The 27,337-nt window shown below is 48.3% G+C and overlaps 1 protein-coding gene across 4 annotated transcripts in view; it reads right to left on the bottom strand.

Moving 5' to 3' along the window:
* Positions 1-26,863, bottom strand: part of ANO2 (anoctamin 2) — a 340,087-nt gene extending 313,224 nt beyond the window's left edge. For all 4 annotated transcript variants that reach the window (XM_045467167.1, XM_045467165.1, XM_045467166.1 and 1 more), the window contains exons 1-3: positions 26,733-26,863; positions 5,136-5,326; positions 3,572-3,898 (exon numbers count right to left, since the gene is read on the bottom strand). In XM_045467167.1, coding sequence (XP_045323123.1) covers positions 3,572-3,898; positions 5,136-5,326; positions 26,733-26,754 — 540 coding nt within the window. In that variant the 5' untranslated portion in view covers positions 26,755-26,863. The remainder of the gene's footprint in view (positions 1-3,571; positions 3,899-5,135; positions 5,327-26,732) is intronic.
* Between the last annotated feature and the right edge of the window lie 474 nt (positions 26,864-27,337).

The following is a 27,337-nucleotide window of genomic DNA, read 5'->3' on the forward strand; positions in this document are numbered from 1 at the left end:
TGGCATCACGGGGGAGGGGCGTGAGGGGGAACCAGAGAACATCAAGGACTGCCGGCCCTGAAGGAGGTGACAATTCCTTCTCAATCTTGTTGGGGTGATACACGGTAGGAGGCCACGTGGGTGCCCATGATGCTTGGGGAAGTCATCGGGTAACTGTGGTGACGGCAACTTGCTCATCCATTAGGAAAACTGGGTTGGATGCACGTGCAGAACGCAAAGGATCCCAAAATACAGGGCCGAGAGGGAAAGTCAGGAATAGAATGAGCTGTAAAACAGGGTACCTCCTAGGTAAATTAAAAACATGTACAGTTTCAAGAAACCATCACAGCCAGCGGAGCCTAAGGAGGCAGGATACCTATACGTAATGTGGCATCTGGGATGCGATCCGGCACAGAAAAAGGATAGGAGGTAGAAGCTAAATAAATCTGAATAAAGTAGAGATTTTAGTTAATGATAGTATATCAATACTGGTTCATTAATTGTGATAAAGGAACCATATTAATGCAGGGGCACCTGGATGGCTCAGTCAGTTAAGTGTTGGCTAAAGTCATGATCTCATGGTCGTGAGATTGATCTCCATGCTGGGAGTGGAGTCTGCTTAATATTCTCCCTCTCCCTCTCCCTCTCCCTCTCCTTCTCTGAAAGAAAGAAAGAAAGAAAGAAAGAAAGAAAGAAAGAAAGAAAGAAAGAAAGAAAGAAAGAAAGAAAGAAAGAAAAGAAGAGAAAGTACCATATTAATATAGATGTTAATAGTAGAGGAAACTGGGTACGGAGTAGATGGAAACTCTCCGTCCAATTTTTCTGTAAATCTGAAACTGTTCTAAACAATAAAGTCCGCTTTTTAAATGAAAAACTTGCATAAAGCAAGAATAGCGCCAGGGCACTTGCTGGGATGAGCACTGGGTGTTGTATGGAAACCAATTTGACAATAAATTATATTTAACAAAAATAAAAAAAATTAAAACATTAAAAAAATTTAAAAAGCAAGAACAGCACCATCCACTCCCCCAGGAACATACTGCACTGGAATGACTGCCTGTGGAGGGAACAGGCAAGTATCAAGGCAGGCGTTCAAGTACATGACGCGAGGGTCCTCCCTGTATGCCAATGGTGATAATGTGCCACGACTGACAAGTGCCATTAACGTAACGCTTTGCATCAGAGGTCCCAAAACTAACAATGATTAATTTTCAGAAAAGAGGGAGAGAGAGAGACAAAACTGCAGGAGAGTAGGTCACAAAGGCCACATGAGTGGAGGGGGCTCTGGGTTGCTGAGTGACCTGGAGGGGCCTCGTGAAGCAAAAGAGTTAAGCAGGCTTTGAAGCTGGGGTGGGGGGCCGGGGGTGTGGAAGTTGGCACTTTGTGCTGGTTGCAGACCAGGGATGACCATCCAGGACACGCTCCATGTCCCCATCTAACACTGGTCAGTCCCAAGAGCTATTTCTGGGCCCTCCAAATTCCCAGCCAAAGCCAGGAAAACCTAAATGGAACCTGCTGGTGGGCAGCAAAGCTGGGCAGTGATAGAATAGTCGTAAGAGTTGCCAGGGCAGTTATATTCGAATTTCAGATCAGCAACAAATAATATTTTTTGTATTAGGTATATCCCAAATATTGCATGGGACATACGTATGCTAAAAACGGATTTGCTGTTGATCTGACATTCAAATGTAACTAGCCATCTTGAATCTGCTAAATCTGGCAACTCTAATTAATAACAGTAGTGACATGCACTATTACTGTCCTAAGTACTTAATTTACTTGTCTTGTTTTCCTCTTCAAACAACCTCTTGAAGAATACATCGCTACCCCCTTTTTACAGACATGGAAACTTGGACGCCAGACCTGGGATGTGAACATCTGTGTAAAGAGATCTTGAGCATGATGCTGTGCCCCAACTAAGTGGCTGAACAAGGCCCAGGCCTCTGCTCCCTGACACCCAGAGACAGGTGTGTCCACAGTGGTGGTACCAAGCTCCTTGCATGGTCTTCAAAACACATTACCACCTGAAAAACCTTCCCACCAGACCCAATTCATCAAGTAAACTTTGGGTTTCAAAAAGGGAAAATCAAGGGAGCCCCAATGAGTCCTAAAAGAGTACAATCTTCCTGAATTGGTGGAAAGAACAAGGAGGGAAGCAGTTCCTACTTTGAGGGTCTAGATAGGCAGCACACATCAGCAGGGCAAGGGTCGGAGCCGAACCGCATGCCATCCCTCCTGGAGAGAGAGAAATGGATGAATGACCCCTGGCAGTCCTGTCCAGTTTGGGGACAGTATTAACTTGAGTCCTACAAAACAGGTTTCTAATGAGAATGGCACCCCACCCCTCAGCATGACTCATATTTAAAATAATACTAAGGAGCATTTATTGAGCACCTACTATGTATTGCACATTGTGCCAGATGTTTTCACTGCCCATCAATTGCTAGGGCATGTAAACCTACAGTCCAGCAGGGCATTTGCCTATTTTGCAGATGAGGAACCTGAGATTCAGGGAGATCACTTATTTATTCAACTACATGACTTTACTGTTCAGACTCTGTCCTGAGTGCTGAGGATGCAGAAGTGAACCAAACAAGACCCCTGCCTTCATGAAGCTGGTTGGGGCGCAGATAAAAAAACAAATCTATTATGCTGTTTCAGGTAGCAGTGCCAAGTGTGATGAAGAAAAGTAAAGCATGGTCAAGGAACAGAGTGATAGGGTGGGAGTATTTTAGCTAGGATGGTCACGAAGATGTCTGGAAAGAGGTGACATTTAGGCAGGGGTCTGAAGCGAGGGACTGAGCATGCCCAGGTCTGTGAAGGGTGCCCAAGGCAGAGGGGGCAATCAGTGCAAAGGCCCTGAGGTAAGGGTGACCAACACACAACCAAGATAATGCCAATGGGCTGGAGGAGGTACAGGAAGGTGGGAGGGGTAGAAGATGAGTTCAGAGGGGATGGTTAGGCCAAGTCATCTTTAAAGGATCACTGTGATATGAAGAAATGGATGGATGGATGGATCCAAGAATGGATGGTCGGATGGACAGATGGATATGTAGATAAACGGACTTCCATGGATTCCTTTAGGCTGCTACTGACCAGGGGTGAGAATATATGTAGCTCACAAGTTGATAAAATATGTCCAATGTTCAGTTTCCAATTAATCATCTCCCTCAGAGGGCCTCAGGCAAGCACACTCCTTAGTGAAGTATATGCCCTAGAGAGGAATTTGATCCAAAGTTGCACAGGCAATCTGGGTCTTCATTCCAAGGAAACCATTTGAAGAAACCAAGGCAAGGCAGAAATGTCTTGCCTCCAATCTCTAGGCCAATGCCCACGGAACAGGCTGGACATCACCATCACTGCCTTCACCACCTGGTACACCCCTAGGCAGAGGCACCAGCTATACCAATGCTCTTCCTCAAGTCTTTGAACAAGAAAATCTTGTATGCTCATCAGATTTAAAAAAAAAAAAAAAAAACACACCACCTGCCAGAACAAAGCCAACACTCCTGGCAGGTGACACTGGTCACCAGGGCCCCAGTCCTGCAAGGCCATCCCATCCCACGACCCTTTACCACCTGCCCAGCCTCACCTCCACATCCTTCTCGAGCTCGAGCCCAGCCTCCATCAGGTTGTGCTCAAACTCCTCCCGCTGTTCCTTCCTCTCCTCCTCCAGGGCATCAAGTGGCCCCAGTTCAATGTCACCGTGGCCACCAGCACGAGGTTCCTTGCCCGTCTCCCCATTGGAGACAATCGCCAGCGAGGGGCCAGGGGAGCCATGGCCAGGGTGCACCCCGCGTTTCCGGTAATGGTAGGCGAGCACGTAGTCGACCTTCCTCTGGTTGTCATGGAAGTGCATGCGGCTCAGACGGGCCTCCGAGGACACTGGCTCGTTGGCGTCCAGGTAGTTATTGATGACCTGGCCAGAGAGAACGGGACAGAGACAGCGAGGTCCAGTGAGGAAGGGTGAGAGACGGAGGAGGCTGACCCTGTGCTCCGGGCCCAGGGCGGTGGACTAGGAGGCAAGGCCCTCAGGCCCAGTGAAAGGACACAGTGGCCTAAGTCCTTCCACCATACCCAGCCCACTCAGCCCTCCACCCACATGTCCACAGCCTGGACACCGATGCCTTCACTCCTGCCCTGGCATCCGTGCACACACATATGCTCACACACACAGACGACACGTGCAGCAGCGAAGCCCTGTGCTTCCACACCTGCCTGCACACCAGAGCCATGCACCACCCCTGCACACGCACACACAGCATCGACACACAGCACCTCTGCACCAGCTCTCCTGCACCCATCTGTGCACAAGTGCACTCTGGCACATGCAGCCCTCCACATGCACGGTAACACACCCACGCACACTCATCTCCTTGCAGATCCGCCGGCCTGCCTGCAAACGCATGCACGCTTACACACACAGATTACTCACTGGCAAGTTCTCTGGATCCATTGGAACAAGGGCCAGTTTCTTGTCACCCAGCCCACCCCAGCCCCACCCCACGGGGATTCACTCTACACTATGCCCCTTCACAGCCCCACATCCTCCTCCTCCTCCTCTGCAGCCACCAGTGGGGACGGCAGCAGGGGGACTGACTTCTGCTCCCGACCAGCCTGGAGGTGGGAGGTTGAGAGAAGAGGAGGGGAAAGAACAAGGCGGAGCAGGCGAGGGACCTGCCTCCCTCCCTTTGGGCGTCTCCCTGTTTATTACTGGTTTGGTACCCAGCTGCCTCTTCAGCCACCTGGGAGGTCACCTGGGCAACCAGATGAAGCGCCAGCCACAGGGGAGAGCCTCGGAGCCACCACGGCAGAGGCCTGGTTCCTCAGACCTGTGAGGGGAGCCAAGGAGTCTGCAGACCAACAGGTGGGCTCACGTGGCCTCACACCTCCCTCTCCCTGTCCTCTGACCACAAGACTCCAGCATAGTCGGGACACTGTGCCACCATGACTTGGAGAGAGAGAGAGGAAAAGGCCCTAAGAAAAACCCTGGAGATCTCTCTCTCTCTCTCTCTCTCTCTCTCTCACACACACACACACACACACACACACACACACACACACAAACCCCTGCCCCCCAGGTGGAGAGTGTCTCAGTCAAGAGGCTCCCTTTGGGCCCCCAACAGGGCCAGCCTTTACCCCACCCCAGCACTCACCGAGCTGCCACAGGAGCTCCCTCCACCGGAGGGCGGGCCAGAATCTCGGTCATGGTCAGAACTGCCCTGCGGACCCAGGGCTTGGGAACCGGGAACCTTGAGGTATTGCTGGCCACGTTTGGGGCCCTGGCCACCTCTGGCCACTGCCCGAGGGCTCAGCCGGCGTGGGGAGCCAGGGAGCAGGGGGATATCTGTGAGAGGAAGAGACAAAGGAGGAAAGCAGCTTCAGGTGACAGAAAACCCAGGACACAGAGAAATTGAGGCACTGATGGGAGGGGAACTGGGATGTCCCTAAGAAAAAGGCCACATCTCCTCATAGCCTTGGTTAGCCAGGGGGGAAGAGGGTCTCAGCCGCTATACACACACGCATGCACACACGCACGCACACTGGGCGTGGAGCCACCAGCAGAAGCCCCTTCAGATGATGGGTGATCTCTTATAATTCCCAAACAAGAGAAGGTGGCTCCGGCGAGCCAGGGTAAGTGGAGCACTCCTTGGAGAGACACCTTGAATTAATGCCAAAGGCTTGAGTTTGGGGGCCTCTCCCAGGGCAGCCAGGCAGCCCTCATGGCCCGAGGAGAGAACGAAGACAGACCAACTGTGGGGCCCCTGAGGGCAGGGCCCGGCTCTGACAAAAGCACAGCCTCCAACGCCCTTGAGGGGTTCCCATGCACCTGCTGCCCCCACCGGGGCCTTAGAGCTCCACAGCCCCTTCTGGGCCCTCCCCAGAACAGCCTCCGGAACAACCCACAGCGGGAGCAGCAGTGCTATTTCAGAGAACTTCCAGCTTCACCCCTGGAGGGAAAAGACCCAGGCTGGTGACAGAATTGCAGAATGTCACAACTGGAGGGGACTGAAGCATTAAACACTCCGCTTTGCACCAAAAAGCCCCAGACAGGGGCCATGAGCTAGCTGCCAGGGCCTCGAGGCTGATGAGACCTGATCTGTCCCTGTGTCTGAGAAATACTCTTTCCAGCAAAGCAGCAAACCCAGGGCGCCTGGGCCTAACCCTGAGCTCTGCCACTTGCTCTGAGACTTCTCTGAGCCTGTTTCTTCAACTGCAACGTGAGAATCCCACACTTGCAGGGTTGTAGTGAGAATTCGAAGCAGAGATGTACATGCGAAACACCCAGGGCAGTCATCAGCCCATGGGTGGGCAATAAAAGGTGCTTATTATAATTATTATTATTTTCATTTTGAGCTCCATGTAAGAAGAAATCATACCATATACATCCAGCTCAGCCCTCAGCACCTGCTGAATGAAGGAAGGAACAAAAAGCAGCTGGAAGGAGAGCTTCTGATCAGTGACCAGCTTGTAGAGCAGCCCCTTAGGTGCCCAGCTCTCTGCTGGACAGTTCAGGAGCCCTAGGACACTTGGTCCCTACACTGGAAAATCTTATCATCTCTTTATGAGGACAGACCTGGCAGGTAGGAAGCACAATGAAGACCAACAGAGGAAAGCTCTCATAATTTACTTCTACACTGTGGGCTCTAGTCCGTATTGTGGAAGACCAGAAAGGCTAGAAGGCTTCCTGAGGAACTGAGCCTGAAGCTGGTCTCAAAGGGTGGACAGCTTCTGAAAGGCAGGAGAGACAACACAGAAAAGCAACAGTGGGTATGCATGCTGGTAGAGCGACAGGGGGTAGTTCAAGACATCATGGGAGTGGATTCTCTCCTCGGTCCTTAGTCTCACCTCATCCCTTTCCCCCTGTGCCTTTCTGCATGCTTGCCCGCCATCTGGCCCAGGGCAGCATTGAGAACAGGGCTCGACAGCCCAGAGACGGCTTGAAAACCTTCAGATGCATGTCTAAGGAGCCCAAGACCATACTGATGTATAACTGGGCAGATGACAAAGGTGACGTTCACTCAAGCATCCTTGAGAGCCATATTCATATTCACACCTGTGACTCAAGATAGCTCATATTCAGAGTCAGCCCAAAACTTTGGTCAAACCATTATCCAGGAGCCACGGTCTCCTGAAGGTACAACCTGGGGTTTGAGGCTGGCCTTCGGGGCCCCACCAGCCATCCCAGCAGCAACCTCTGCTTGCCTCTGACACATAGACCATGGCTGCATGAGGCCCTGCTTTTATGCCCACGTTTTCTCCCAACCAACGAGAACACAGCATATGGCTGAGTTGTTTCAGCTGCAAATGACATACCATGCAGTAATGACACAGAGGTGGAAAGATCCAAGAGAGCTGGCTTACACCATGAAATGAAGGCTGCGGTGGCAGATGAGGGGAGGGGTTGGGGGGGTGGGGGGTGGGATGTGAGCGATGTCTGGGCATCAGGAAGAATAGGGCAGGTGAACATGCTCCACAGGAATCCTCTAAGAAGCTGAAAAAAGGCGAATTGGGGTTGATCCGAAGTAAAGGCCATCATACACAGCTTATGGAACATGATACTCATTTGAAAATAATCTTTCCTTCGTTGACCATTTACTTGGCTCTTGGTACATGCTGCCTTGCAAAACAGATCCCTGGGTGTTCAGGATTAGCTGCCTTCTTGGGTTATGGGTGCCCTGAAGGGCATGGCTCACCCACCTCTGGATACCCTAGATGGATTTTCACAAGGCTTGGACCTGGGGCCTCTTTTCTACACTCTTACCCTTTTCTACACTCTTTTTCTACACTCTTACCCTTGCCCTCTATCTGCTCCTATGCCCTCTATGCCCTCCTAGATACTCTATCTGCTCCTATGGCCTTAATGATCACCTACGTCCCCATAACCCTCAACATTTTGCCTTTAACCCTTACTTTCTTCTAGCTTCTGATTCCACACATCCTCCCGCCTACCTGGCATCTCCACTTGGATGCTTCAGAGCCCCTTCAAAACCTCCACCTCCAAAACCAAACTTACAATCTGCTCTACAAGATGACTCTCTTCCAGGATTCCCTATGGCCATGAATGCCACCACTACGTTCAGTCCATACACCAGAAATCTACAGGCAGCCTCCAGAGTCTTCTTCCCTCATGCCCCACAGCCAATGTGTCACCACTCCTATGAATTTTGCCCTGAAATATCTCCCAAATCCATCTGTTTTTCACCACCTCCATGACTACCACCCTAGCCCAAACTACCACACTTATTCAGCTGGATTACCCCAGCAGCCTCCCAATAGCGCCTACTCCATGCTCCAAAGGCAGCCAGGGGGTCCTTTCAAAATGTCGACCTCGCTAAGACACCCACGTGTGTGGAGATTTCTGGTGCTTCCCACCACTCTCAAGCTGTGGGCCCCTGCACAGCCTGGCCAGCTCACGTCTCCACCTCATCTCTCCCCATGTCCCTCTGCGTCTCTGAGCTCCGGCCATACTGCGCCGCTTGCAGTGTCTGGAATGCACCATACTCCCTCCCGGCCCAGGGTCTTACCCGTGCTCCTCCCTCTGGCTACAATGTGCTTCTTCGTCTAGCTGTGGGCCACCCGCTCTTTTGGCCACTAGGGACCCAGAAAATCAGGAGTAACACATTCCTCTCTCGAGAAGCTACTGATCAAGGTATAAGACAGAAATAGTCAGATACTACAGGCAAAGCTAATTTGCTTCCACTTCAGACGTGACTTAAATTCCAGAAGCTGAGGTAGTGCAGGGAAGGCTTAGGGGACACACAGACACATGTAAAGTCAGCAGACGAAGGCCTCCAAGCTTTATCCAATGGACTCCACTGGTCAGCAGGGAACTACAGAGAGTGGGGCACTTATTGGCTGGTGTCACTGAATAAAGGTAACCTGTTGGTGGCAGCCCACTGATTGTCTAGTCAAAGGAACTCCTGTGCTCCGAGCTTCTGCCCAGATCTGACCACCCCCAAGTGACTCCCCCATATGGGACTAGCCCATCTTTCAACTAATCACACCCTCATAAACTTCCTGGAGCATTGGGGTGGGGAGAAAGAAAGGCCTTCCTCACCTAGTCAAAGTGTAACCGGATGAAAATGACCAGGGGCCTCCCGCTAAACATGGACAGAGGGCAACCCCAGCTTGGCACCAGACCCTGCCCACATCCACCTCTGTCCCAAGACATTCTCCCCCGCCACCTTTGGAGGGATCTTTTCGAATCACACTGCCCCACTCTCCCACTGAAAGCCTTCCAGTGGCTCCCCACTGCTAGAGTAGAAAACCTTCACCATGAACTGAAAGGTGTTGCATCCATTCTCCAGCCTTGCCCTCACCCTCCTTCCCATTCCCCTCTTTGAGACTAGAGTCTTTCTAAATATTCTTATCTGCTCCATTTGCTAAGACGCTGAAGCACAGCAGCACCCAGGGCCATGGGATAAGGGGAGGGAGCTGCACTTGTTGAGGGTAAGGAGGAATCGAAGGGGAGGAGGGCAGTGTTCTGGTCTCGACCTGATGTTTGGAGGACCTGCAGCCTGTCTGAATGGTCCATGGCGGACAGTCTTTTGCAGTCCAGGAATAAGAAAGTCACTAAAAGGCAGGCTGTGATTTGGGACGACATGAGCGTCGCACAGGGGTGGGCTCTACAGACAACTGAGAAGTGCTAGGTCGACAGCCACACCCTTCTCCATCCCACTCTACAACCCCCCCTCCCAGGACTAGCCAATGGCACTCCACTACACAATGAGCCCCACACTGAGCAGGAGGACCCCTGGTGCCTAGGCCTGGCGTTGCCAGAATTTCAGAAAAATAATGTATTTTCTCTGCACATTTTACTTCCGTGATTGAGAGGACGGTGTCATTACCATATCTTTCCCTCACAGGGTGAGTGTGATGATACGGTAAGAGAAGAGATTACAACTCCTTGGAAGTACGTGAGCTACAGAAAACGTGAGGGATCTTTACCAAATCCTATTCCGGGGCTCAGGGTCCGCCCCCTTCACCTGCACCTGCCCACCCAGATTTCTCTGCTCCATTCCAGTCACTGTGCCCTAAGTCCCCAGAATTCCCCTTCTGTGCCACCCACCTGCCTGCTGACTACTCACCTCCTCCTGGAAGTTCTGGACTAGGCAGCTGTCTATCCCCCATGACTGCAACTTCCCTTCTCATCTGGGACCATCACACACTTTCTAATCCTTTTTTTTTAATGTTTATTTTGATTTTGAGAGAGAGAAAGCACAAGCAGGGGAGAGGCAGAGAGAGAGGGAGAGAGAATCCCAAGCAGGCTCCACACTGTCGGCACAGAGCCTGACGTGGGGCCCGAACTCACAAACCATGAGATCACGACCTGAGCCAAAACCAAGAGTTGGACACTTAAAGGACTGAACCACCCAGGAGCCCCTCTTATCCTTTAGAACCCACTATTTCAGGGGTGAACTCTGTCTCTTCTAGAAGGATCCAATTTCCACCACCCAGAAAGGCTGCAGGTACCTCAGGCTGTGCTATAGAAGCAGACAAAGAAGGAGCAGGATCAGAGATCTGCAGGGAAAAGAAGAGAGACTATAGGCAGGGAGAGGCCCAGATCTCAATGACAAAACAGGTATAGCTTGTTTTCGGGGTCCTCCCATGGCCTGCCATTTCACACGCCTACCCAAGGCCCCACCCCAGCCATGGTCCCCATTCTGTGCTGCACTTTCTCACCCACCACCAGGGTCTTCCGACACCCATTCCCCCATTCAGCTCTTGGCTGTCTTGGCTGAGAAGCTAATACACTGCGAAGTACAGGGAGCCCTTGCTGGCATCCCGAGACAAGCGATACAATGAAAGCATTCTGAAAACTCTCAGGGGCTCTGGAGATGCCGCTGGCCCTGCAGGGGTCCAGGGGCAGGGGTCTCACTGTGAGGAATACTCTCTAGTGGTGGGCACTGCTACCCCACGCTGGGTGAGGGGAGGGCTGCCACAGGGAGAGATGCCGGACCCTTCAACTCATGCCTCAGCTCTCAGGCAGTTTGGCAAGAACCTTCAGGGTCACAGCCAAGGATCAGAGCAAGGAGGGGCCCCTGAGTTGGGGAGCCGGGCAGGAGCAGGCTGTGGGGAGTCGGGTGGGGGGGGGGGGTGGTGAGAAGAGCTCGGGCAGTAGCTGATGGCAGGAAAACCGGAGCAAAGGGACCCAGAGGCACAGTCAAGAGCAAGGCAGCAGCAGCCTGCACAGACAGGGAGCAGGAAGTGGGTTCACCGGGCACGGAGGAGGGTGAGGTGAGTCACCAGGGCCCTAGGAGGTTTCCAGAGCCTCCAAGAAAGAATAGCAGGAGGTGGTTTCCTGTGGGAGCAGGACCTCCAGGCAGCACGGCTCTTCCTCGAAGCTTCCCTCATGGCATTGTTACTGCCTCACTACTAACCACTGGCAGGGCAAGTGTGGGTGCCCCAAAAGACAGGGCCACCTCTCTCACCGGCCTTTCGGGGCCACTGCTTCCAGCAAAGCCAGATAGGCCAGGGCTGCCCTGAGTGGAGATGGCACATCCACGCTCTCCTAGGCCAGGGACAAGACTCCTGGTGGGCCTCAGAGAGACCTGGGTGCCTTCAGGACGCTCACCTGGACCCTCCCCAAGCATCCTGGGACAGATGGACTGCACTTCAGTTAGGGTCAACTTTTATGCTGAGTTCTTACTCTGTTTTCCTACATGAATCTGACAGGCAAAATTTGAGGCTCCACACTTAAAATCTGGACCTTGCAATGGCCCTGCTGTTCACCCTACTCTCTACCCCAGAGTTCCTGTTAAACAGTACCTTTCTGGGCCTCTGCATGTGGCCAGAGTAACAGAGGGGTGATCTTCCAGTGCCCTCTCCCTCTTCGGCTCTGCTTATCTTGACTCAAAAACAGCCCTCTCTCTACCGACGCTCAAACATTCCCTTCCTAATGAAGATACAGCCCCAGTGTGGATCCTTACCTTGAACCTGGATAAGTAAGAGCTAACTGGCCTCCCCGCCACTAAGCTGGCTCCCCGCTGATCCTCAGGTCACAACCTGACCGAGTTACTCCCACTCAGGGGCTTTCATTCTTCTTAGATGAAAACCAAATTGTCTGATATGCACGCAGGGCCTTTCATGATCTGGGCCCTGCCTACCTAGCCGAATACCGTTTCATCTCCTAACATCCATCCATGGCCTGCTTACCCTTTCCAGCCTCCTGGCCCCATGCACGCACCACATGCCATGCTCCAACCACACCTGGTCGCTCTTGGGGGGTGGGGGAGCGTACATATATGCCATTGCTCACATCTCTATTCTTCTCAGACCATTTAACCTCCTGGGCGCTGTGTAATACACTGGAAATAGAAGCCTTGCCCTAGATGCTCACAAAGAAGGCAGACTAATAAGGAGAACAGATTAATAAGGAGATTTCAGGAACAAGAGAAAAGCTGAGGCCGGAGTATAAACAAGGAACTACAGTAGCAGAAGCCCGCAGCTCTGCTTAGAGCCAGCAGGCCTCCCAGAGTACGTGACTCTTGAGGAGCATCTAGAAAAGACAAGTAGGCATCTTCCAATGGGCAAGGGAGGAAAGGAGATTCCAGGGAGAAGGGCAATTGTTTGTATGGTCCTTCGCAATCAGCTGCTGGGCTTGCCTGTTTCAGGTCATCAGCCTCCTGAGAACAAGGCATGCGTCCGCCTCGTGTTCCTCTTCCACCCACGTAGTCCCAATAGGTGGCCAGCTACGTGGCAGAACTCAGGGCGGGCAAAGAAAGGGCACTTCGGGCTTATAGTACACACTTTTTAACAGGGCCTGCGAGGCCCCTTACTATCTTTCCTGCTAATATCAATCATCTCCTGCTAGTCACTCCTCCCTCCCTCCCACCTCCTTCTTCTATCTCCCTCCCTACCTCTCTGTCTGTCTCTCTCTCTCTCTCTCTCTCTCTCACACACACACACACACACACACACATACACACAGAATACACACACACATCAGAGGGAATAAACTACCAGCAGCTTCCAGAAGAAGGCGACCTGCTTTTTCTTACCCCTACTCTTTGATCTTTGGAATTGTTCTCCCTTTTGCCCCTAAACATCTCTCCTCAACAAAGACTACTTGGTAAGTCCCTTCCTGACATCTCTCAACCCTTTAAAAAGGCCTTTTAACAAAGATCACTTATAGTCATTGCTCAGAGCCAGGATCCTACAAGTGAAGACCCAGGTCAAGAAAAGCAGCAGCATTTCAGGAAGCGCTTCCCTCAGGGACAGAACCCAGGGACTGGGATCTGGATGAGTTCCTCAAATGAAACCTATTCATGGGCATCTCATGCTACACTGTGGTTGGTTGTATGGCTGATGACATTAAGGGATAATGTCCCCCCCTCTATGTCAGGAGGAAGCAGCCAGTCTACAATGCAATTGATCAAAACTGCTCTGTTAGCTAATCGTAACCTGTTTCGCAAGTATAATAACATGAAAAGAGCATAACGATGCAATGCTGAGCAAAATGCAAGCCTTCCTCCAGCCCCTCCACACAGATCACACATATGCTCACATACACACGCATGCACACATGCACACCACTTTATGAGGGTGACTGGCTCCTCTCCTGGTCATGCCTGGGGGAGTCCCACCTTGTCCCCCATCTTCCTCCACTGTCCACAAACATCTCCTACCTCTCATCTCTTCCTCCTGGTATAACCAAGATTGATGAGCTCTGCCTTATTCTGAGCTCTCCAAAGAAGGTGGGACAGATCTCTGCTGCCCAAAACGGACTGGCTCTGAGGCTAAAGCCTAAGACAGCTCCTGTAATCACAATGCCCTGCTCAGACTGCAGAGGCCTGTGGATCTGGATGAGATATGAGGGATACAGAGAGATTCAGCAGACAAGAGGAACATAGGTGCGCCTCCGGATTTTATAAGATATCCCAAATACACATATAATCGATAGGAAATTGCTCAAAAGTTTTCTCTCCGCTACAGTGTGGTTAACTGAAATAAGTAAATTCATATCACATAGACAGCAAGCCTCATGTGCTCAGCGGTGCTCTTCCTAAGGACAGGAACAGTGCCCATCTTGTTCGCCCCTGTATGCTTAGCCCCAAACATGAGGACTGGCCCATAATTGGCTTCGGGAGCAGGACAAGTGCCTTCCCACAGCTTGGGAAGGTGGAGCTCAACATCAAGCGTCAGCTAAGATGGTTAACACGAAGTAGAAGCTTAAAGAATTGTTCATGAATACATCTGAGACACCCCTAGGGACTCCCAGAATTGCCAGGTCAGACTTTTAAAAGGACTGGAGATCCCATAGTAATTAGTAGGGGAACAGCTTGAGAGACCCATTTGGTAATTTCTCATGACTCCACCTCTACTAGGCAGCTGTGGTAACCATGCCAAAGACAAAGTGCTCTTCCTTAAAACCAGATGCGTCCTCATTTGACTATCAGTGAGGTTATGATCACCACATTCCAAAGGACAGAACCAGGAGGAGTGGTTCTGGAGAAGGAGAAATAGAAGCATACAAGAGCTGCTCTGTGGGGGAGGCAGAGATGGTTGTGGGAAGCCAGACTTAAAAAAAAAATATTAGGGGCGCCTGGGTGGCGCAGTCGGTTAAGTGTCCGACTTCAGCCAGGTCACGATCTCGCGGTCCGTGAGTTTGAGCCCCGCGTCAGGCTCTGGGCTGATGGCTCAGAGCCTGGAGCCTGCTTCCGATTCTGTGTCTCCCTCTCTCTCTGCCCCTCCCCCGTTCATGCTCTGTCTCTCTCTGTCCCAAAAATAAATAAACGTTGAAAAAAAAAAAAAAATATTAGCATTCAGGGGCGCCTGGGTGGCTCAGTCGGTTGAGCGTCCAACTTCGGCTCAGGTCATGATCTCACGGTTTGTGAGTTCGAGCCCTGCATCAGGCTATGTGCTGACAGCTCAGAGCCTGGAGCCTGCTTCAGATTCTGTGTCTCCCTCTCTCTCTCTACTATCTTCCACTCGCACTCTGTCTCTCTCTCTCAAAAATAAAATAAACATTAAAAAAATTTTTTTTTAGATATTAGCATTCAGCAATTGGGAAAGATGAGGACCAGTGGAGACAGGGACTCCTTCTCAACCCTGGGTACATATTAGAATCACCAAAGAAAGTTAAAATATTGATGTCTGGGCCCCACCTCAAGATTTGGACTTAATTTGTCTGAGGTGCTCTATTGTGCCACCAGGGTTGAGATCGCTGGTCTATAGAATCAAAACTGTGAACAGAGATCTAGTCGCAAGGTCCTGACGTATCAAAGAAAGGCACACTACCTAGACCGTAAATAAAGCAAGCTTAGGTCAAATAAAACAAAGCACCACTTAGCACGGCCAAGATAAACATTTAGAGCTAGAAGCCTGTCTTGGCCTGGGTGTTGAAAAAAAATTGGGTGCCACGTGAACCCAGAAGCAAGGGAAGCCTGTTACTGGAGAAGGAAAAGAAAGCTACCATGCTTGGCAACCCATGAGCGTGCTTTGGCCCACTGGCTATAGAAGCAGTGTGTGCTTTAACCAGGAGTAAGACCCTCCACGTATGTGGCCTTGGTGTGGCTCCCCGACTACCAAAGCACACTGTAGAACCTGGACCATAATGCCAGCTTGAGAGCCAAAGGGGGTAGGAATGGGTTCTACACAATCCAAGTAAATGCAAATGCTAAATGTCATTAAATGTAGTTAACATGTGCCTGAATGATTTGATACAGTTTATGGATGAACTAGAAGTTCGTCTATCTGCCATAACAAACAGAAAGGCAAGCAACTTCCTCTAAATTGACACCTTAGAGACACCTGGGCGGCTCAGTCAGTTAAGCCTTCAACTCTTGATTTTGGCTCAGGTCGTGATATTGTGGTTTGTGAGTTCAAGCTCCACGTCGAGCGGGCTCTGTGCTGACAGTGTGGAGCCTGCTTGGGATTCTCTCTCTCTCCCTCTCTCTCTGTCATTCCCATGCTCCCTCTAATTAAATAAATAAATTTCTTAAAAGGTTTTTTTTAATATTTTTAAAAGAAGCAATTGAATCCACTGGCCAACTGTTATCATACCAACTCAGCATTGATTCATTCCTTCATTCACAGCACTAGAACAATCCTAAAATTTGTATGGAACCACAAAAGACCCTGAAGAGCCAAAGCAATCTTGAAAAAGAAAAACAAAACTGGAAGTTTCCAGATTCCAAGTTACATTACAAAGTGGTAGTAATTAAAACACTACGATACTGGCATAAAAATAGACACATAGATCAATGGAATAGAACAGAAAACCCAGAAATAAACCCACAATTGTATGGCCAATCAATCTTCAGCAAAGGAGGAATCAACATACGATGGGAAAAAGTTTCTTCAACGAATGGTGTTGGGGAAACTGAACAGTCACGTGCAAAAGAATGAAACTGGACCACTTTCTTTCACTATCACAAAAATAAACTCAAAATGGATTAAAGACCTAAATGTGAGACCTGAAACCATAAAAATCCTTGAAGAGAGCACATGCAGTAATCTCTTTGACATTGGCTGTAGCCACATCTTTCTAGATGTGTCTCCTGAGGCAAAGGAAATAAGAAGCAAAAAATAAACTACTGGAACAACATCAAAATCAGAAGTTTCTGCACAGTGAAGGAAACAATCAACAAAACTAAAAGGCAACCAATGGAATGGGAGAAGATATTTGCAAATGACATATCCAATAAAGGGTTAGTATCCAAAATATATAAGGGAATGATACAACTCAATACCCAAAAAACAATCCGATTAAAAAATGGGCAGAGCACATGAGCAGACATCTCTCCAAAAAGGACATACAGACGGCCAACAGACTCATGAAAAGATGCTCAACCTTACTCATCATCAGAGAAAAGCAAATCAAAATGACAATGCAGTATCACTTTACACCTGTAAGAATAGCTAACGTCAACAACACAAGAAACAACAAGTGGTGGTGAGGTTGTGGAGAAAAAGGACCCCTTTGCACTGTTCGTGGGAATGCAGATTGGTGCAGCCACTGTGGAAAACTGTATGGAGGTCCCTCAAAAAGTTAAAAATACAACTACTGTATGATCCAGGAATTACACGGCTGGGTATTTACCAAAAAAAAAAAAAAAAAAAAAAAAAAAAAAATACAAAAACACTAATTCAAAGAGATACATGCACCCATATGTTTATAGCAGAGTCACTTACCAAACTATGGAAGCAGCCCAAGTGTCCATCATAGACGAATGGACAAAAAAGATGTGGTGTGTGTATGCATGTGTGTGGTCGTGTGTGTATGTATATATATAACGGAATATTATTCACCCACTAAAAAAATGAAGTCTTGCCATTTGCAATGACATGGATGTAGCTAGAGGGTATAACACTAAGCAAAATAAGTCAATCAGGAAAAGACAAATACCATATGATCTCACCCATATGTGGAATTTAAGAAACAAAACAAATGAGCAAAGGAAAAGCAGAGAGAGAGAGAGAGAGAGAGAGAGAGAAACCAAGAAACAGACTCTTAACTATAGGGAACAAACTGATGGCTACCAGATGGGAGGTGGGTAGGATGGCGGGGGAGATAGGGGATGGGGATTAAAGAGTACACTTATGATGATTAAATTAAAAGAAACATAATAAATGTTTTAGCAAAGTAATGAGATCACACTTGCAAACCTTAGCACAGGGCGGATGTTCAGTAAACAGTAGTTCTTATCTCTGTAATTATCAACATCATCATCATTATCTGGGGACTCTGGCATCAGACAGATAAAAATAAATTTAAAAATTCATTCCTTCATTCAAAAACCATTTAATAAGCATTTACCACCCCCGTCCTTCCCTAGATGCTGAAACTTGGAAGACCTCAGAGCCTTACACACTGGAGATGCAAGTGTGTAAATCTATATATTTAATACAGGAAAATAAGTGTGACCATGCCACACCAAAATTATCACTTTTGATAAGCCCCTAACACAGAGACCACTGGTTGCTCTCCTCTTCTTTCTGGACCTACAGCTAGACTGTATTTTCTAGCCTCCCTTGCTATGGCAGGCTATGAGATGAACCTGTGAGACTGAATTCCAGCCAGAGGAAGTAAACAGAGCAACATGTACTACTCCCAGACCTAGCCCATAGAAACATTCTGCGCATGCTCCTGCACACCCCTCTGGGCTCTTCTCCCCCTTCAGATAACTGGAGAATAACCCTCAGGGTCACCCTAGGAGTCATAGTTGAAACTGGCTAAGCCTCCATCATGCGGGGCTCCTGCAAAGTTATATGGAGAAGAGCCACCCCAGTAACTTGTTTACCCACCTGAACTATTACTTCAGCACGAAGTGAACTATTGTGTTTTACTCATTTATTTTTTGGTTTGTTAGAGCGGCTAGCTGAGCATGACCCTAGCTAGCATAGCACCCTTCACTAAGAATGCAGATAATAATAAAGAACTCCACTTACAAGTGCAGCAGTTAGCCCACTGAGATACCATTTGAATCATATACCCACACACCAGAGCCCTGCTCAACAGACCTTTTCCCAAATTTCTCCCAACCTGACAGATTTAACAGCCCCCTCACAATTTCTACAAATCATGGCGGCGGGGGGGGGGGGGGGGGGGGGGGGGGGGTGCGGTGCAGAAGATACTCAAAGATAGGGACTGGGTATCATATTTGACCCTCACTGCAGCCGGCCACATAGTAGGTGCTCAATGAAAGAGTATATTTAAAAACTGAAATGCTGGGGCGCCTGGGTGGCGCAGTCGGTAAAGCGTCCGACTTCAGCCAGGTCACGATCTTGCGGTCTGTGAGTTCGAGCCCCGTGTCAGGCTCTGGGCTGATGGCCCAGAGCCTGGAGCCTGTTTCCGATTCTGTGTCTCCCTCTCTGCCCCTCCCCCGTTCATGCTCTGTCTCTCTCTGTCCCAAAAAAAATAAATAAACGTTGAAAAAAGAAATTAAAAAAAAAAATAAAAACTGAAATGCTGAAAACATGAGCAGAAAGAGTTCTGGGCAAAATAATCTCCCCTATCCTTTGTGCTAAAGAATTCTGGAGCTTTGGTAATGTTGAGTTCAAGCACTGTTGAGCAGTAACAAAGGTGATTTTAAAGAAAAGTTGTGGCCTTGCCCACAGGGTGCCCCCATAGTCCAACTCTCCCTTAAGACAAAAATGAAGGCTGGGATCTCAGCTTCTCATTAAAATTAAATAAACACAACAATTTCACTCTTTTCTAAATCATGAGGCTCACTTTTGAATTAACATTAGAGACCCCTGTCATTTCTGGCCCTTGCCCATGACCTACATCTGAAACCATTTGTTAACAAAATACTTTCTTTTTTTTTTAATTTTTTTTTTCATCGTTTATTTATTTTTGGGACAGAGAGAGACAGAGAATGAACGGGGGAGGGGCAGAGAGAGAGGGAGACACAGAATCGGAAACAGGCTCCAGGCTCTGAGCCATCAGCCCAGAGCCCGACGCGGGGCTCGAACTCACGGACCGCGAGATCGTGACCTGGCTGAAGTCGGACGCTTAACCGACTGCGCCACCCAGGCGCCCTTTTTTTTTTTTTTTATTTTTTTTTTTCATCGTTTATTTATTTTTGGGACAGAGAGAGACAGAGCATGAACGGGGGAGGGGAACAAAATACTTTCTGATTAAAAAGCTGCTGACAAAAACTTATTTCCTTTGCACAGATTCCTTCTCTCCTGTGCTCTGCCCCATTATTCCAGCCATTTTAGCTGCTCCAAGCCTTGGCCTCTGCCTCCTCAGTTCAGTGGGATTTTGCTTCTCTTGGATTCCTGCTCCCTGCACCCCAGTCAATAACATGTCTTTATGGGGCTACATTTGTGACTTTCTGTTCTCAGGGATTCCACTTCCGTGTTGATGGTTTTTCAGTGCCTGAAAATGGTTGGCTTATGTATTTTATCCTGTTGTTCGGCTGTTTACAGAAGAGTGTCCACCCCAGTACCAGTTATTTTATGGGCACTAGAAAAATGTTTACAGTAGACTATCCCTAAAAACTTCTAAGGCCACGCCCTGAGTAAATCAACAGGGGAGACAGACTTGAGAGGTTGAGTCTTAGTGAGCTAGAGAATCTCGGGAAATACCTGGCATTTTCTACAAATATACCCTAACAAAGCAGAAAACCAAACCTAAATAGGCTCATAGGAATCAGCCAGTAATTAAACCGCCTGCTACAGAACTTTTTTAATTTGTTTAACCTTCCTGAGAGAAAGGTAATGTTGTATCACGCACAATGTCAATTTTACCATCAAAACTTACTAGACATGCAAAGAAACAGGAGTAAGTGACCCGTGAAAGACACAAAGCCAGCAATAAAAACTGATCTCAGCCCTCTGGCCTTTTTCACTTTTACTCTATCCCCAACTTCATGGAAGATGGCACCTGCGTTGTCCTCACGGGAAAAGGCTGGTCAAGGCTTCCAGGTCACACAACAGACAGGGCCTGTGCTGGATCTGGCCCTGTCAAGGGGACTGGTGTTTTGTTCTCCTTACTCCTTCCTAGTTCCACTGTTTATGCTTTTAAAATAAACAGGACTTGATCACCAAAAATAAACAAATGAAACACACACACACACACACACACACACACACACACCTGAACTTGAACATTCATTGCAGCATTATTCATAGTAACCAGAAAGTGGAAATCCAAATGTCCATCAACAGATAAACAAATGTGGTATATCCGCAGAAGGGAATATTATTTAGCTATAAAAAGAACTAATACATGTTAATTCTAATACTAATACATGTTACAATATGGCTTAACACTAAAAACAGGCTCAGTTAAAGGGCCCAGACATAAAGCACTATACATGATAGGATTCCACTTATATAAAATGTCTAGAATAGGGAAATCCACAGAGACAGAGATTAGATTAGTGGTTTCCTGGAGTTAGAGGGAGGGAGGAAAGGTGAATGGCTGTCAGTGAGTATGAGGTTTCTTTTTAGGATGATGAAAATGTTCTAACAGACAGCAGTGATGGATGCACAACTCTGTGAATATAATGAAAACTACTGACTTATATTTTTAAGGGGTGGATTTTATTATTATATCTCAACAAAGCTGATCTGGAATTATTTTCAAAAAATGGAATTCCTAGAACTAAAAATTACAATAAATAAAAAGAAAAACATCATCAGATGAGCTTAACAGCAAACTGGAGAAGGCAGAGCAAAGATCAGTGAAGCTAAGGCTGGATCAATAGAAATGATCTGATCTAGAAAACAGAGGACTAGAGACTGGAATAAAATTTAACAGAGTTTCAGGAACTGGTGGGACCACAGAGTCTAACATACATGTGATGGGAGCTCCAGTAAAAGAAGAGGATGAAAATAGGGCAGAAAAATAATTGAAGAAATAGTGATTGAAATCATCCCCACAAGTTGATAAAATACAGTAATGTCCACATTCAAGAAGGTCAACAAACTCAAAGTTAAGAAAAATACAAAGAAGGGGCGCCTGGGTGGCGCAGTCGGTTAAGCGTCTGACTTCAGCCAGGTCACGATCTCGCGGTCCGTGAGTTCGAGCCCCGCGTCGGGCTCTGGGCTGATGGCTCAGAGCCTGGAGCCTGTTTCCGATTCTGTGTCTCCCTCTCTCTCTGCCCCTCCCCCGTTCATGCTCTGTCTCTCTCTGTCCCAAAAATAAATAAACATTGAAAAAAAAAATTTAAAAAAAAAAAGAAAAATACAAAGAAAATTACACCTGCACACATCATGGTCAAACCACTGAACACCAAAAATAAAAATAAAATATCAAAAGCTACCAGATTATAAAGGTATTCTACATGAATAAAATAAAAATCTGGATTAAGGCTGACTTCTCAGCAGACCCATGGAGACCCACAGAGAACACCTGGAGTGCTCAACGGAATAAACCGTCAACCCATTATTCTATATCCAATGCAAGTATTCTTCCAAAAGGAGAGTGAAATAGACAGCTTTCCATAAAAACACAAGCTGAGCGGGGGCACCTGAGTGGCTCAGGTCATGATCTCGTGGTTCCTGAGTTTGAGCCCCACATCAGGCTCTGTGCTGACAGTTCGGAGCCTGGAGCCTGCTTCAGATTCCCTGTCTCCCTCTCTCTCTGCCCCTCCCCTCCTCTCTCTCTCTCTCTCTCTCTCTCTCTCTCTCAAAAATAAATAAACATTAAAATATTTTTAAAAAACACACACAAGCTGAGAGAATTTGTCACCAGCAGAACCACACTTCAAGCCACACTAATGGAGGTCCTTCAGGCTCCAGGGAAATGACAACAGATGGAAGCCTAGAAAGTTGTGTCTGGGAAGTCTTGTCTCCCTCCCCCTCGAGGAGAGGAGAAAGAGACTGGCAGCCCCTGGTCTCAATGGACGATGAACCATGGAGCTTTTTATATGCTATAAGCTACTACTTTTCAAATGAGAGGTTTAACCCAATGGCTGGTGATCTAAAGGTCTGCCGACAGCATTTTAAAAAATATTAACACCGTGGAGTGGACCAGAAAAGAATAAAACACAAACACCCCTTTAAAAAAGCCAGAAACAATAAATGCTCACGTGATAATAATACGCTTTCCAAAAATCTATTAATGAAACTACAGCTCATTATGTTGGGCAATGTCTTATATAAATAGCACAAATATCACTGTGACATTCTTCCTAACGTTTAATGTTGATGAACTAGAACTGGCCTCCTGCTGTTGGACTATGAAACCTGTGTAACTTATAACTTACTGTCTGTTTTCTGACCTGCCTGTCAGGAAGCTTGCAGATAAGTTTTTGTTCAACGATAGTACCTATGCTTAGTCTAGGTTTTATGATATAATACTGTGCTCCCAATCCTTCATGATTTCACACTTGTTCATTTACCCTTGTTTTAAGTTTTATTGTTATCTGGATTTTCTTCTTTTGTAAACTATTTGAAGATAAGTAATACATAGAAATAGTTATTTGATACAGGTACAAATAAAAAGATTAAAAAGGAATTGAGTGAACAACAATTACCATACTATTTAAAATAAGGGAAATTTTATTCTTATTTATTTGTATTTAAACATTTTTCACAATGGAAGTATATTATTGCTTTTTTAAAGCTATGTTTAATTAGCTTATGATGAATATCAGGCATCAAGGACTGTTAGAAAATGGGAATTATCCCTATGTCAGTGAATAAGTCAGAAGATACAAAGTATTAAAAAAGAAGCCCAAAATGGAATCATTTGCACAGGTGCAGACACACACACACACACACACACACACACACACACACACACACACAAGCACACCCCAGCAAACCAAGACTTAACAGTTTCAACCTATCCCTGAAAAGTCAGTCTGAAACTTCCTGATCAGCACTAGTGAGGTAGTAATCTGTATAATAAAACACTGCCACTCTCTCCCCTGCAAAAAGATGGTTTCCTGGCCTGAAACAATCTGTCTGCATTTGCTAATAACTTCTTGTCCCACCCTCCTTCCTATAAAAAACTTCCATTTTGTATAACTCCTCCAAGCTCCCTTCAACTTGCTGGATGGGATGTTGCTGGATTCATGTATCATTTAATAAAACTATAATTAACAACTTAATTAAAATAAAATTAGATCTTTGATTTTATTCCATTGAATTTTTACTTGGGCTAATTGGTATCTATACTTCCTATACTTTCTTGACAAAGGGTAGTGTACTTGTGTTTGCCAAACAGGGAGGAAATGACACCAGCTAACGGTGAGAACTGTAATCCTTTAGCAGTATCAGTGAAAGTTAACATCAATGGAGAGTTGTCAGCCAGACAGACTTAAAAGTTATTTCCCTAAAGTTTCTGGAGGAAAAGCAGGGTTGATGAGAGGAGTCCAAAAAAGACCTAAAGTACATCTTGAAATAATTACTGTACAGTCGGGTTAATTTCATTGGTGCAGTCAGAGCAAGTCAATGTCTGACCCCCACTTCCTCCTTCCCGCGACCAACAACAGTGGATAAGGCTGTGAAAGTATTAAGATCATCTTAGGGTGAAGGTTAAGGTCTTGACAGGCAGGTGTTGTGGTTTACTGATCTTTGTAACTCCAACACTGACCATAGCATCTGGCATACAGTCCAGTTGATAGTTGGCCTCCGAACTGACATGAGTCACACTTACGGGGGCATAATATAGTGAGCCAGGTTTGCTAGAGCCCATCAGGACCCTAAGCACACCTTCTTCCCCCAGTGGTCACTAGCTCAGTTTCCCATGTCCCTGTAAACCCTAAATGTGGAACTCAGGTCATCCGTGCTGGTAAAGACACGTCCCCAGTGTAGGTCATAGTGGCACATGTCCTTACAAGTTTGGTGATGACAACCAGGCTTCTTGGGCTTGGCCCCACAAAATAAACTAACCATGATGACTCCAGATTGGAAATACAGCTGACTCGAACAACGCAGGGTTAGGGGTGCCAATGCCCTTGGACGATTAAAAATCCAACTGTGACTTTTGACTCCCCCCAAACTTAACTACTAATTGCCTATGGTTCACTGCATGCCTTACCAATAACATAAACAGTCAATTAACACATTTTGTATATGTATTATATAACGTATTCTTACAACAAAGCAAACTAGACAAAAGAAAATGTTACTAAGAGAATCATAAGAACATATACATTTACAGTACTATACTGTAAGAAATTTGCGTATAAGTGAACACACGCAGCTCAAAGCTGTGTTGTTCAAGGGTCAAGGGCGGTGTATAGGCACAGCCCTGCCTGGACTATGAGTACTGCATTTACCTAAGAGCCTTGAAAAATTAGCATCTCCCTCAAAGCCCAGTTCCACCCACATTCCCCATCCCTATTTGCACATATCCATACTTCCTTCTAATGAATTCTCATGAACAGAACAAAAGCAACAAGGTGAGGTGCTGGGAAAACAAGTTTGAATTCCAATTTTATCCTTCTGTGATTATTCAGTGGTTGACACAATATAATAGGCATGTTTCTTAACGTCTCTGAGAGTCAGGTTCCTCTTCAATGAAATGGACTTAACATTGACAACAAAGTTGTGAGGCGAAGCACCTAGCGAGCACAGTGTCTGGATATACTGGATACTTGAATGTTAGTCTTCCTTTTCTCCGAAAGCCAAGAACATATGGCCTGAGCTACAAGCCTCTGCTTGGTCTGGCTCACTCTTGCCACCCTCCCACTTCACCTCTCTGCTCCAGGTACTCGGCTTCCCCGCTATTTTTTGGACAGCTCGAGCACACTCCTGCCACAGGGTCTTCCGCCTATATTTGCCTTTGCAAGATCATTCTCCAGATATCTTGCAAGTCTTGCTCCTTCATTGAATGCGATCTCTGTTCAAACTCATCTCCGTAGAGAGGCCTTTCCTAAACCACCTGATCACAAATAGAGACTGATTCCACTTTGTAACCAGAGGCAGGATCCATGTCTAGCAGTCAAATTTCTGTTCTCCGTGGGCTCTAGGAACGCCACAAATGGGGTGGGACAAGTTTCTCTCAGCCAGCACAAAGAGTCCACAGAAGGGTGGATTTCCAGAAAATGGGGTCCTCATTTCATTAAATCAAAGACAAGCTTCACTATAGGCTCTATGACTCTGGTCCAGGAGCCCTGGCCCACAATGGATGAAGGTACACATGGAAACCAGATCAGAACCTGAGGCTGGTGTTTGGAACCCACCCCTACCCCTCACACAACCACTTCAATCAGCCAGCAAAGTGGCCCAGGTCCCCACATACAGGCAACTCAGAGGGCATTAGAGATTGCTGGAAAGGACAATATTAGGACTTTGCCTCCCAAAATGACAGGTGCATGGCAAGACACAGCGAGTCTTGCCCAGCAGCCACTACAGGGTGACAGACAGCTAGGTGGGCCAGGGCTCTGAGGTCGGATCACAAAACAAAGTCCAGGCAAGCAGAGGGACCCTGAGTACCACAGTCCTCTAGGAAAGCCCCTACATTGTCTAAGATCCTCCCTCCGCCTTCCACTTGCCTTCGGGCTTAGATCTAACCTTGCTCAATGGGGCCTTCGGTCCTGGGCCAGGGTCCACGTGGTTCCCGAGATATCTCTCCACACCGGCTCCCGAGGTCTCAGGACTAGGACCGACGCCTAGATCTGGTTCACTATTCATGCCAATGGAGGGGGCACCTCCCCACTTCACACCTCTCTCAACAACCACGAGAACATAATCCCTTTCCAGGCAAGGTGGACCCTGACCATGTGTCTGCTCAGTATAACTTGGGAGATGCGGCAGAATAACGTCCTCCTCCCACAAAGTCCACCTCCACTTGCTTTTCCTCTAAGAAAAGTCCCCGGGAAAGGCGTGCCTGTGGTTGCCTTCACCCTGAGGTGCAAATGCCCTTTCTGAGCTCAGGTCTGGGTTAGTGTTGGAGGAGTCGTCCTGAAACCGTGAGAACACTCCAGGGAGGCCAAAGTCAAAGTCGCTGGGGATGAATTCGAACCTCTGTCCTCAGCAGTCTGCTGGTGAATTAAACCCCAGCTGTCTGCTTGCCCCACATGACCTGAACTAAACATCCAAGGACTCGCATGAGTTGAGGCAAAAACGCACCGGTAGGAATTGGTAATCAACCACCAAAAAGCCGCTGCACCAGTATTATTATAGTAATAATAAGTGTGGGAAATTGCTCAGGCGTCCCTCGCCTCCCCTACCCCGGCGGAAAGGGGACCAGTCTCCAGCACCTCCCTCTCCAGGTTCACGTGGGGTCACCAGTCCCAAAGGCAAGGAGCTAGGATGCCGGCTCCGTCACTCCCAGCCCCTCTCCCTCCTACCATTCGCCGGGACGCCGGGGACCAGGGTCCCGGGCAGGGGAGACTCACCGCGCAGCCCGGGGGCGGCCATGGTGCGGACACACCGGACGCGAAACCCGGACTGGCCCGCGGCGGCGCCGGCGTCTGCACCGGTTTATTCCGCCGCGGGGCTAATTCCATCGAGCTCAGCAGCGCCCGGACGTGCCCGCCCCCCGCCCGCTCCTCCCCCTGCCCTCCCCCCCACCCCGCGCCGCCAGCCGCGCCGCCCGGGTTCGAGCGGGCGCTCCTGGCTGCGCCCCGGGCGCCCCAGCGCTGCGAGCGCCACGTGGGGAAGAAGCGCGCCCGAGGTAGGGGCGAACCCAGGCCGCGCTGGGGTTCGTGAAGCGGAGGGGCGCGCGGGGCAGACGGCCGCCTGCTCTCCTCCACCCGGGGGAGGTGCCTCCTAACCTGGTTGGGGCGTGAATGTTCAGCCGGATTATCTCGTGCACCGTCTGGCTGATTAGTTTCCAATTCCGCCCCGCCGCCCGGTCCGGGGCACTGCCCGGGTCGGGGTGGGAGGCTCCCTGGCCCAGCTGCCTTCACTCTCACTCGCCCTGGCGACCAGCTGTCCCCACCGTTCCCTAGACTCCACGGGGCGGGAGTAGGGGAGTAGCGCACAAGAGATAGGACAGGAA

This window comes from Leopardus geoffroyi, chromosome B4 (genome assembly GCF_018350155.1).
Source record: "Leopardus geoffroyi isolate Oge1 chromosome B4, O.geoffroyi_Oge1_pat1.0, whole genome shotgun sequence".
NCBI classification, from domain to species: domain Eukaryota; kingdom Metazoa; phylum Chordata; class Mammalia; order Carnivora; family Felidae; genus Leopardus; species Leopardus geoffroyi.